This window comes from Otolemur garnettii, unplaced genomic scaffold, assembly GCF_000181295.1.
Source record: "Otolemur garnettii isolate 467f Iridium unplaced genomic scaffold, OtoGar3 scaffold00196, whole genome shotgun sequence".
NCBI classification, from domain to species: Eukaryota; Metazoa; Chordata; class Mammalia; order Primates; family Galagidae; genus Otolemur; species Otolemur garnettii.
The window spans coordinates 318,687-330,476 of NW_003852591.1; the positions used below are offsets into that span (position 1 = coordinate 318,687).

Consider the following 11,790-nt stretch of genomic DNA (forward strand, 5'->3'; position numbering starts at 1 on the left):
AAAAAAAAAAAAAAAAAAGAACAGTAAGTGTATTCTTTTTTTTGGTCAGCATAATTTAAGTGTGCCACAGGAGTTTACCTATAGGTTCAAGGGTGCTGTGAGATAAAAAAACAAAAAAAAAGGTTGAAAACCACTGGCCTCGAGACATCTTTCAGCTGTCACAGCTGACGTGTAGTAAGGAGGGGCAGTGCTGCTAAACATCCTCCGATGTTCAAGACCTCCTCCCACACCAAAGCTGTGCCGCCCAAAATGTCAGCGTGCTGAGTCTGAGAACCCCTCAGTCTTTAGTTCCCCAGTAGAAGGTGGCTTCCCCGATACTGTAGACTAGGATGAGGGCCTCCCCCATCTGCCCTCCCCACCATTCTGTCAGCCCCAGAAGGACAGGGTGGAAAGCCCCACTGCCCTGTACGGCGCCCAGCATGGTTAGGCATCACTTTTTGCCTTGTTAGCCTTAGAACACAAAAGAAGTTCCAGCCACGATCCCTCTTTCTCCTCGGAGCTTATGTGGGTTTCCGAAGGCTTCCCCTCGCAGGCCCACAGACAATCTAGTGGTCAAGTGCACAGTCTGGGGATCCTGACAGAAGTGCACTGAAATCCAATTTTCATCCACTTCTAGCTGAGTGACCTTTAGCAAGTTACTTATTTTCTCTGGAATTTAAGTTTCATCATCTATAAAAGAAGCATAAAAATAGAAACTGTTTCATAGAGTTGTTGTGAAGATTAAAAGACAGTGTGTGTGAAGTATTTAGCACCAGCTGTGACACTGGGCGAGGGATTAGTAACTGTGAGAGAAGATGCCACTTACTCCAAGGATCTGCCACCACCCCTGGGCCCTGGTTAACGGTCACAGGGACAGAGAAGAACAATCAGGAGGTAGCCAGTCAGCTGCTTCTTAATTTTCTCAACTCTCAGATGGGCCTGCAATCATTCCATCTTACCTATCCTGTGGGTTTGCGACATGTCCCAATAGCTCCCTACCCAAAGCAGAGAGGTACCTCAGACTCACCTCAGGAAGGGCTGAGGGCAACCTCCAGACTGTCTCCCAGCCCAGTCCTGGCATGGCACTGGGCTGGGCTTCTTATCTAGATTCTAACTCTCAGATTCCATGCCTCAGCCCAGCCCTCCTCTGGCTGCCAGCCCATCTCTCCTGGGGCCCCCACCTCTGGTGTCAGCAGGGGCTCCACACCCTGGAACTGCCCCTCCCCCACCTCCTGCCAAATCTGAACTCTGGTCCACAGCCAGGTATCCCAGCTTCTACCAGATCTGCAGGGGAATTAGAAACATTTTTTGGCAAGTAACTCCCAGAAATCAATTGCTGTTTCCATTTACCCTTTGAGGGCTAGGAGTGGAGGAAGGCTTTCCCATTTCCAGGCCTCTTTGCTTCCTTCCCTTCCTTTCTATTTTAAGCTTTTTTAAAAGAAACAAAGGTCCATTTTCCTAGACTGCCTGGGTCAGCAAACAGAAGTGTCTATCTGAAGAGGAAGGGCTGGATGTGAAAAAGGGCCACCACTGTGCCTGGTCAGAGAGGACGTCAGGCAGGGCGCATGGAGGCTACAAACAGGAGCAGCCTGGGAGCTGATGTTGGAGCCAGATCCCACACAGGTAGCAGTCCATGAGGTTCACATCCCTGGACATTTTGGCAGAAACCCCTCCCTGTCTGCAGAGCTATATAAGCACCTCTGGGGGTGGGAAGGGGCCTGGGACCACCACACACACACACACACACCCAGCTAAGAGAGGAGAGGAGAGGGGAGTTTGGAGCACCACCTTTTGGGGAAGGATCCCTGGTGCACCCACAGATTGTAGTTCTCAGGGAAGGGGCAGCAACCTGCCGCTTGTGTTGACTGGGCTTTCTGCCCTGCAGCCAGTGAAACCTGACAGGTCGGTTTCCAGATCTGGGCTGATTCTCTTTCACTTCCTGCTTCTGATACCTTCAACTTGAGAGTCCATGTGGTTCACCTCCTCCTCGGACTGCAAATGGATGGTTTTGGGGGCCAAAATGCACAATGCAAGGTCTGGTGTCTTAAAAAGAAGCTCAAAGATTCTGATTCTTGGGGAGTTATTTAATAAAACAACTGAAGTTAGACCCCTTAAGATTAAAATCCACGACTTGCCTCTATCCCAAGGACACTTCTTTCATCATGGGAACAATCAGAACCGAGAGGAGCCGTGAACCAGTATCTCCCACCCTGCCCAGCCAGGATGCCACAGGCAGGAAAAAAGTTTTGCCTCCTAAGTCTCTCTTTTTATTAGCTTCGAAGAAGCAGACAGGTGCCTTTTTCTTTTTCTTTCTTTCTTTCTTTTTTTCAGTTATGATTCCTCCAAAGTATATAATGCACTTTGTCCTTAGTCAGTGACTACTAAATTTTTGAGTACTTGAATGGAGCAGAGAAAGGCTCAGCAGGGCTGGGATTAGAGTGAGGTGCCTAGGGCACAAAATGTCAACCACTCCCCACCATCATCCAGTCACCCTCCAGGGACGTCTTCATCCTAGTCCCAGCCCTGTGGCTCAGAGCAGGTAAAAGAAATCTTCAAGGGGAGACGGTTTACTCAAAGATGTCTGTTGATAGAATGGGGAAGGGTACCCACAATGGGGACCCACCTGCCTTACCTTCCTCTTGCCAAGTCTCCCATGTCCAGAGAGGTGCCCTGTATGAGCTGGCCACTCGCCCAACAGAAGGCCCCCGCTCTCAGAAATTGCAGAGACAAACATGTAAGAGAACTTGAGGGACCTCAAAGACAGCTGTCACTGCAGGGCTGTCAAGAATTATGAGAATGTTAACCAACATTTTTTGAGCACTCACTATGTGCCAATTCCAGTGTTAAAATACTTTATGGCCATTGTTGCATACAATCCCCTCAACAACTTGATAAGAGAGAACTTGGACTCTGGAGCGGGGCAGGCTTTGTTTGAATCTCATTCTTGTCTCTTTCATATTATATCGTCTTGGGAAATTTTGTAAGTGCACTAGGCTTCAGCTTCCTTACCTGTAAAATGAGAATAATAGTACCCACATCATAGAACTCTGAGGATTACCTCAGGTAATACATGTAAAACAATAAGACCACCCTCTGGGACAACATAAGCATTCAACAAATATTACCCATAATTATCATTATTGTTGTTACCTCTGTTTTTGTTTTTTGAGACAGAGTCTGTATTGCCCTTGGTAGAGTGCAGTGGTGTCACAGCTCACAAAAACCTTCAACTCTTGGGATTAAGCAATTCTCTTGCCTCAGCCTCCCAAGTAGCTGAGACTACAGGCACCTGCCACGCCACCCGGCTATTTTTTTATTGTAGTTGTCATTGTTGTTTGGCAGGCCCAGTCTCAGTTCAAACCTGCCAGCTCTGGTGTATGTGGCTGGCATCCTAGCTACTGAGCTACAGGCATCGAGCCTGCCTCTGGTTTTTTATTCCTTAGGGCTGCCATAACACAGAAACTGGGTGGCTTAAAATAACAGAAATGTGTTGTCTCACGATACTGGAGGCTAGGTGTTCAAGATCAAGGTGTTGGTGGGTTGGTTCCTTCGGAGGGCTGTGAGGGAGCGTCCGTACCAAGCCTTTCTCTTAGGTTCTGATCCCCTCAGGTGTTTCTTGGCTTTGCACCTGCCTGTCTTCCCCCTGTGTCTCAAGTGTGCCTGTCTCTGTGTCCAAACTTCCCTTTTGTATAAGGACACTAGTCATGTCGGTTTAGGGTCCACTTTAACAACCTTATTGTCCTAATCACCTTTGTGAAGACCTTATCTCCAAATAAGGTCACTTTCTTGGGTGCTGGGGATTAGGGTTTCAACTTATCTTTGTGGAGGGACATAATTCACCCATAACACAAGGTTAAATTACTTGCTTGAGGTCACAAAGTTTGTTAGTGAGGAAGCTGGTCCTATTTGATGACAACCCCCATGGTGTAAACCCCAGGGCAAAACCCAACATTGCGAAGCCTTCTGTGGGGAGAAGGAGCTAAAAGCAAATGTGAAGAGCCGGCTGCTGGTGTGTTAATGGCATTTTCCCTTTTTTCTCCACTCCACCTTAGCCTGCCTGCTCCAGGCTGAGCTTGTAAATTATGAACGAGTCAAAGAATATTGCCTCAAAGTACTGAAGAAGGAAGGAGAAAATTTCAAGGCCCTTTACCGGTCTGGTGTGGCCTTCTATCACCTTGGGGACTATGACAAAGCACTCTACTACCTGAAAGAAGCAAGGACCCGACAACCCACAGGTAAGGCAGCAACTGCTGCTCTCACACTATCACCCCCCTCTGGCAGCTCCTGGCCCCTCCTTGCCGCAGACAGCAGGGCCAAGCAGGACAGAGATGGCAAGTTAGGGGTCAGGTGTGTGTCCTGGGACCTGGAATAAGAAGAGCACACAGCCAGGCGCGGGGCTCATGCCTGAAATCCTAACCCTCTGGGAGGCCGAGGCAGGTAGATTGTCTGAGCTCAGGAGTGCAGGACCAGCCTGGGCAAGAGCAAGACTCCATCTCTAAAAAATAGGCAGGCATTGTGGCGGGCACCTGTAGTTACAGCTACTCGGGAGGCTGAGGGAAGAGAATCACTTGAGCCCAGGAGTTTGAGGTTGCTCTGAGCTATGATGCCACAGCGCTCTACCCAGAGCAACAAAGTGAAACTCTCTATCTCAAAAAAAAGAAAAAGCAGCAAAGTGAAACTCTCTGTCTCAAAAAAAGGAAAAAGGACAGCATACAGTCCACACATTTGCCTGGGCTCTGAGCTTCAGGGAGCACAGGCACCTCTTGTCTTCCAATAGAGTACAGAATTCTTCATCTTTCCCAACTCAGAATTCCACTCTCTCCACTTATCACTAAACACATATCGAATTCTTACTATGGGCCAAGATGTGTGCTGGGCATCAGGGATGTCAGTGAATAGACACGGTCCCCACCCAGGAGGAGCTCACATCTGGTTGGGAAGACACAGTACAAGCAAGCAGTGCTGGTGCTGAGCCCAGCCTCTCTCACATGCTCTGACTTCTCCAGCCAGCTGCTGTTTCTTGGAGCATGTGTCATTAACTTAGATCATACACCCATCCATTCATTCATCCCACAGGTATTTATTGAAAAGGCATAGTGGAGCTGGTTACACAGTAGTGAACAAAAGACAGTAGCTGCCTTCAAAGAGCTTATGTTATGATGGTTTACTGTCTAACACAAGTGGGAAGAAAGGGGGGAGACAGGAACAGAACCCAGGGAGGGGCTCTTCACCAGGTGCCTGGAAGTCTCCAGTAAACAGACCGATGGCAAACCGATGTAATGCTTAGTAGCAGTGAGTGCTGTGAAGAAACTAAAGCAGAGCTCAGGGCTCACGTGCAAAGGGATTGGTATTTCAGACCAGGTGGTCGGAAAGGGTCTCTCTGAGGAAGGCACATTTAAATAATAACTTTGGCTTGATGTTGCCGTTGTTGTCCATATGGTCAATGTTTTTTAAAAATTCAACCCCAGCTCGGTGACCATCGCTCAGTGGTTAGGGCGCCAGCCACATACCCTGGGGCTGGCGGGTTCAAACCTGGCCAGGGCCTGCTAAACAATGACAACTACAACAAAATAGCCGGGTGTTGTGGTGGGCACCTGTAGTCCCAGCTACTTGGGAGGCTGAGGCAAGAGAATTGCTTAAGCCCAAGAGTTTGAGGTTGCTGTGAGCTGCGACACCGCAGCACTGTACCGAGAGTGACATAAGTGAGACTCTGTCTCAAAATAAATAAATAAATACATACATACATACTAAATCCTCTTCCCAAGAAGTCGTAAGAACTTTAGGATCTGTGTGCAAATGTCCAAATATATAGTTTTTAAAAAAACTTTTTTAAGAACACCAACATGTATTTTTATGTGTTTGTTTTCTGTACATAAATTGTGTTCCACCAACTGTATTGCAAGCAACTTGAAGACTAGGAACTGGAGTCATTCAGCAGACTTTCTTGAGCACCCACTACGTGCCAACACTGTTCTGGATGCTATGCCTGGCATTTGGAGCTTCAGACAGTGTCCATTCCTACTTCTGGAAGTAATACCCAGAGCAACCCTATGATTCTTACGTTCTGGTGTGTGCAGAACTAAGCAGTTGTATGCCATCCCCTCCTAATCTAAAAACAGGAACTAGCTGGAAAAATGCCCAGTTTTTACTGAGGTGATCACCTGACCCTAGCTATAAGGACAAAAATAAGACAGTGAAGCAAAGTCATTTTAAATTCTTCAAGTTTAGAAAAAAATACATTCAACTAATATTTCTTGATCATTGCATTAAGCCTTCTGGACTTCTCTATCTATTTCAATCCTCACGGCAGTTTTAGGAGGAGGGTATTATGATCCCCAGGAGAGGTGGGCTTTGGACGTAGACACACCAGGCACTGGGTGCCTCCTTGGGCATCTTACTTAATCTTCCCAGAAAGCTTAATCTTCAGCCTTCTCTTTTGTCACAATGAGGGTGAGAATGCATACCTTGCAGGACTGTAGTGAGGACTAAATGAGATAGTGAAGTTCAAAACCCTGGCATAGAGTAGGCATTCGAAAGTGGAGGTTATCTCTTGCATATGAGACAGGAGGCTCATATGAGACAGGGGGAAGTTGGTGGCTTCTCTGAGGATAAACGTGAACCGGAGTCTCAACTGACTGTGCTGATGTGGGGACCACTGGGATGTGCTGCTGCATAGAAATAAGGGGAAGGATTTTCTCTTCCCGCCCTCCCATCTGTCCCCTGGGTCACGGCGACCTGTCCACATTAGCTAAGGGGGGGCAGTGAAGGAGAGGGCTAGCATCTGGTTGCCCTCTCAGCCACTGCAGATCAGCACAAGGGACCTTGGCGGAATGAGCCTGGCCTGTCCTCTATCTGCAGAGTCAGCTTTTGCCTGATTCTGAGTTGACGCAGTACTTGTCCTCTGCAGGCATTTCCTCAGGTGTGTTTCTCTCCTCACAGACACCAACGTGGTTCGGTATATCCAGCTGACGGAGATGAAGCTCAGCCGATGCTCCCAGAGAGAGAAAGAAGCTGTGTAACTGGGAAGCCTCTCCAGAGTTGCACCCACAGCTGATTGGGGACTTCCAGGCCGCCCCTGCTGGAGCCCCACCCTGGGTTCTGTCCCTTTCTCCCCACTTCTTACGACTCCCCCTTTTTTTCTTCCTATTATGCCCCAAATCTTTCCCAGGGTGAAAAGAAGGAGAGGTGCAAATTTGGAATCTGGCAGGTTGCCCAGACAATGGAAACATCCTCTTCTCTAGCAAGTTGGCAGCTGAGAGGGCCCTAGTTTCTGCTGGAGAGGGGTCTCATGGGCTGAGAATGCCCCATGGCTTCTGACAGAGGGAGAGCCTGGCTGGTGGATCATCCCAAAAGCAGCAGGCTCAGGGCTGGACCCTTCCACACATTCCTGACAGACCAGAGCATCAAAAGACAACTGTTATGAATCCAGGGATGAGACAGGGATGAGACAAACACCAGAAGCAACAGTCCAGCTGCTACAGAGCGAGAATTTGCAGGCTGGAGTCTGCACGCCCGTGGGGCTCCCCCTCCTCCCTCACTTACTGCCTTGGCTTGTGTTTTTTCCTCTCCTCCTAGGGGATCCACGACTCTGCCAGGATTCACATGCCACTGAAGCCCACTCTCAGTGCCCTTTGGTGACCACTCATACCATTCTCCCGTCCTCCCACCCAGCAGGCAGCTGTGACCGCAGAAGGACAGGGTGAAGGGGGCCAACATTTGCGGCAGGGTAGCCATGTAGGGATGTGGGGGGAGAGATAACACCCAGGGTGGAGGGGGCAGAGCAGTGTTTAGCCTGGGGTATTGAACTGTGGACTAATGAAGTGTAAATAAAAAACAAATTAGCAGGCAGCAGTTCCTGTGATTTCCGTGGGAAGCAGCCCCACACCCTCACTTTTACTCTCTCCCTAACCCTCAGTCACAGCTTCTTATAGCCAGATGGGGCTTCCCCCAAAGCAATTGGCCATTTGTCCAGTGGCCTACAACGTGGGCTGCAGCCTTTGTGCTTTTAAGAGTGGGCTGGGAATATGGAGACTGTCCAAGGGCTTGGCTTTTGGGGAATTTGTATAACCTTTTCTTGATGAAATTATCTGGACTCAATATCTAGCACGTAGAATATGTTCAAAAAATATTGTTGAATGAGTAAGTTATGACTGCAGACTGGCTCTCCTGCCTTAAACTACTTTCATCCCAGCCTAGTCTCCTGGTACCTATGCTCCTTACGCTATGCCATATTGCTTCAGTCCAACAGCAGGGCTTCTTGTTTGCCTGCTCCTGTGCAATACGCAGTGGGACACAGGATGTAGTCCCGGGCTTTGAGGATGGAAGAGTCGAGAACTGCAGATGAGGATACTACCAATGACACCTTTAATTTATATGATGCTTTAAAATTTTCCAAGCACTTTCATGTATTTTTCGTGTGACTAGTGGAAAAGACAATATTGTACAAAATCAAACTATATAAAGATGCAATAATGTTAATAGTTAGGATTTATTAAATGCACTATGTTGAGATCTTTACATGTATAATCTCATTTCTTTCATGAAACTACTGTATGAGATACTAAGTCTCCTTGTGATGGATAAGAAAACTGTGAAAACCAGAAAAATCAACTGTGCCAAGGTTGCATGGCCTTCAATGGCATAGCTAGGATTTGAACCAGCTCTGTCTGGCTCCAGAGCTCTTGCTACTAACTATTCTATGCTTATTTGCCTCTCCAAGAATATCATATTGGGCACTCACAACCGTTCCAGAACAAGGCAATATGTATTAACTTCAAAAGGGTTCACCATGTCAAGGGTGGTGCATGGGCCTCCTCTTGTATTTATCCAAGGCCAAAAAAAGACCAGAGACTAGAAACCCTAGTGGTGGTCAAAGCAGTGACCAGCCAGGAAAAGACAACTGAGACCCAATTTCTGTACATGGTTCATTCTTTGTGCTCATGAGGCCTGCACATATCCTAACAACTCACCTAACACTTCTCACTAGCATTGGGAAAGGGTAACAGTTACTGTAGAGACCGAAAAGAAACATAAGAGTTAATTATGGGGTATTTATTTAAACAGAGACTCCACACCACAGGATCCAATCACTGTTGAGGAGCCCAGAAGGCAGCAACACAGTTTATATTAAAAGGCTTTAATGGGTGCTACAAGAAAGTGGCTAGAAATATTCAGGGTCCCACATTTGCTCACCCTCAGGAGAAGAGGAAAAGGAAAAGGCTGTTTTGGCTGCCACATTCTCCTTCACTCCTATCACATCCTTCTCTCTGCCCTCTTTCTCCAAAATGGCCTCACCTGACCCTAATGCAAGGCTCCCCTGAGGCCTATCACAAGCATATGTGCAAAACTCTCCCATCGCCAAGCCTTCAGCCCAGAAGGTTCACGAGTTGACAATCTTCACCTGCAGGTGGAGATGAGGTCACCTTCATGAATGGCCTGCAGATCCATTTCAGACTGACAGGGTCTTTCTTTGGCCTTCCTACATCAGCAAGAACTCAGAGTAATTATTCTCAATATGGAAGCCAGAGAGAGGTCTGACTTAAATGGGTATTTTGGGCCAGGCTGGACAGTTGGGGATACAACTGTTCCTATCCCAAGGGAAAAGCTTAAAAGAAAAAATGAGGTGAGGACAACCTCTAGGAAGCTCATAGAACCAGTGTACAGACTATCTGCTTGTCTGGTGACTTAGATATACATGCTTATTGAAACTCCATTCACTGTGACCTGAAGATAAATGATCCCAAAGAAAAAAGCTACCTGGGATATCGGTTGCTGTCTGGGGTGGTAGAGCTGAATTTTCCATGCATTTGTCCAACAAAGATTTCAGAGAGCTCTTAAGCCCATGAGGTCCATTCTCCTTACCAAATCTGTGACTTTCTTCTCCCCACCCTGCCCCTAAACAAGGACTGATTTACTTACTTTGTGGCTGTCACTGCTGAACTATCTATAGACCGAGTACTAATCACGGACCTGACCTGCATTGTCATCTCCTGCCTGGACTTTTGTGATAAGACTTTTGGGGAAAGACTTAACTTTTTGTTTAATTATTACAACAGCATCACATGTATATTATGGGAACTTTAGATAAAAATAAGAAAAAAAAAGGACAAGATCTAATCCAATCTAGTCCATAATTCTACCACCCAAGTCTCTCCTTTAAGTTCCTTTTGGTATAAATGGACACATGCATATGCACAGTTGTGGGATTTTTAAACTAAAACTGGATCACACTGTATATAGTCTTTAATAACTTACTTTTCAAAATGTGTGTTTATATTTTAGAATATGTAGTACATACACAGATTTAAAAAAAAAATAAAAACCTCAAAAAGTACAAAATGCTCTATAGGCAGTAGTACATCTTCTTCCCACCCTGTCTGCTAACATCTAGTTTCTCTGTAATTTCTTACATATCCTTCTGGAGATGCTCACGCATTTGCAAACATATGTGTATGTATATTCTTTTATCTCACATACACTTGCTCTTTCTGTCACTTCACTGAGTATATTGTGAACGTTTTCTGCGCGTCTCTTTCACGTCCAGCAGCATCTTAGTTACATGAGTGGACCCTCGTTTTGTAATCATTCCCCCAAACGATAATTATTTCATTGGTTCCCGGTCTTTATTGTAAATAATGTCGCAACAGACATTCTTGTAGTTAAATTTTGCACACATCTGTGACTATTTCCTTAAGATAAAATCCAAGAAGGAATTGCCTGGCTATTTTTAAAAATTTTGATACATGTTGCCAACCACAGTCCAGAAAGTTTGTACCAAAACGCTTTCCTCGTTGAATCCTTGAGAGCTCCCTGTTCCTGGATTAGGGTTTTAGCACCGATTAGATCTTTACCAGTTTGATAATCAAAACGACTGTACATCAATGTTATCTTAACTTGTTATTTTAACTTTTTTTGATTATTACTGAATAACATTCTTCACGTGCCCATTGGCCATTTGAACTTTCTTCTTTGTGAAATTTCTATTTGTTTGATATTGGTATGTTTATGATCAATTTGTAATTTTGTTAAGAATATTATTTTTGTCAACAAATGCTACAAATATGCTTTCCAAGTGCTTTTGCTTTCAAATTTTGTTTACGGTGCTTTTTGACATACATAAATTCTTAATTCTGCAATTAATTTGTTCTTCTGTTGCCAGCTTCTCTTGCCTACAGTTCACCCTCTCATTTCTGTCATGACAACCCTTCTAAAACACAGTCCGATCATGTGGTTCCCCAACCCACACATCTTCAGTGCCTCCTCATCACTTTGCGGATAAAGGCCAAACTCCTTAACATAACACACAAGGTCTTTCATGCATTCTCTCCCATGAACTTTTCCAGGCCCTCCTTCCAAGGGCTCCTGCATTCCACTGCTGCGCAGCTTTTTGGGATGCCCTGGACCGTTGTGCTGGGTCTCTGGGCCTTTCCACACTGTTCCCTCTGATTCATTGGCCATTCCTCACCTATTCAAACATCTCTCCCCCCTTACTGACTCCTACAGGCCCTGACCTGGGGTCACTGCTAGAAAGCTTTCCCTGGTCTGAACTCCTTTAACACAGGCCTCCCTCTACCTAGTGTATTCACTACAATAAATTAGAACTTCCAGTTTACTTCCGTCTATCCCACCACCTATTCCACAGTTCCTCAAGGCAGGCGCTATGGTTTATTCATCTTTGCAGCCAGAATGTCTAGCACAATGCCTGGCACGCCATAGGTACCCAGTGGCACATGTTACTTGAGGTAAATGCAGGGCTGAACTAGGTCTGTGCTTCTGAGAAAGGAAGACATCCTTGGAGACCTAGGTCAGAAG

General features: G+C 46.2%; 1 protein-coding gene and 1 pseudogene across 1 annotated transcript in view; one reads left to right on the forward strand and one right to left on the reverse strand.

Annotated features, from left to right (window-relative positions):
* Nucleotides 1-960, reverse strand: part of LOC105888118 — a 14,547-nt pseudogene extending 13,587 nt beyond the window's left edge.
* Nucleotides 1-6,998, forward strand: part of TTC9 (tetratricopeptide repeat domain 9) — a gene marked incomplete at its 5' end in the record, with an annotated part of 29,997 nt that extends 22,999 nt beyond the window's left edge. The window contains 2 exons of the mRNA XM_012812211.2: nucleotides 4,032-4,214; nucleotides 6,919-6,998. Coding sequence (XP_012667665.1) covers nucleotides 4,032-4,214; nucleotides 6,919-6,998 — 263 coding nt within the window. The remainder of the gene's footprint in view (nucleotides 1-4,031; nucleotides 4,215-6,918) is intronic.
* Nucleotides 6,999-11,790: the final 4,792 nt, after the last annotated feature.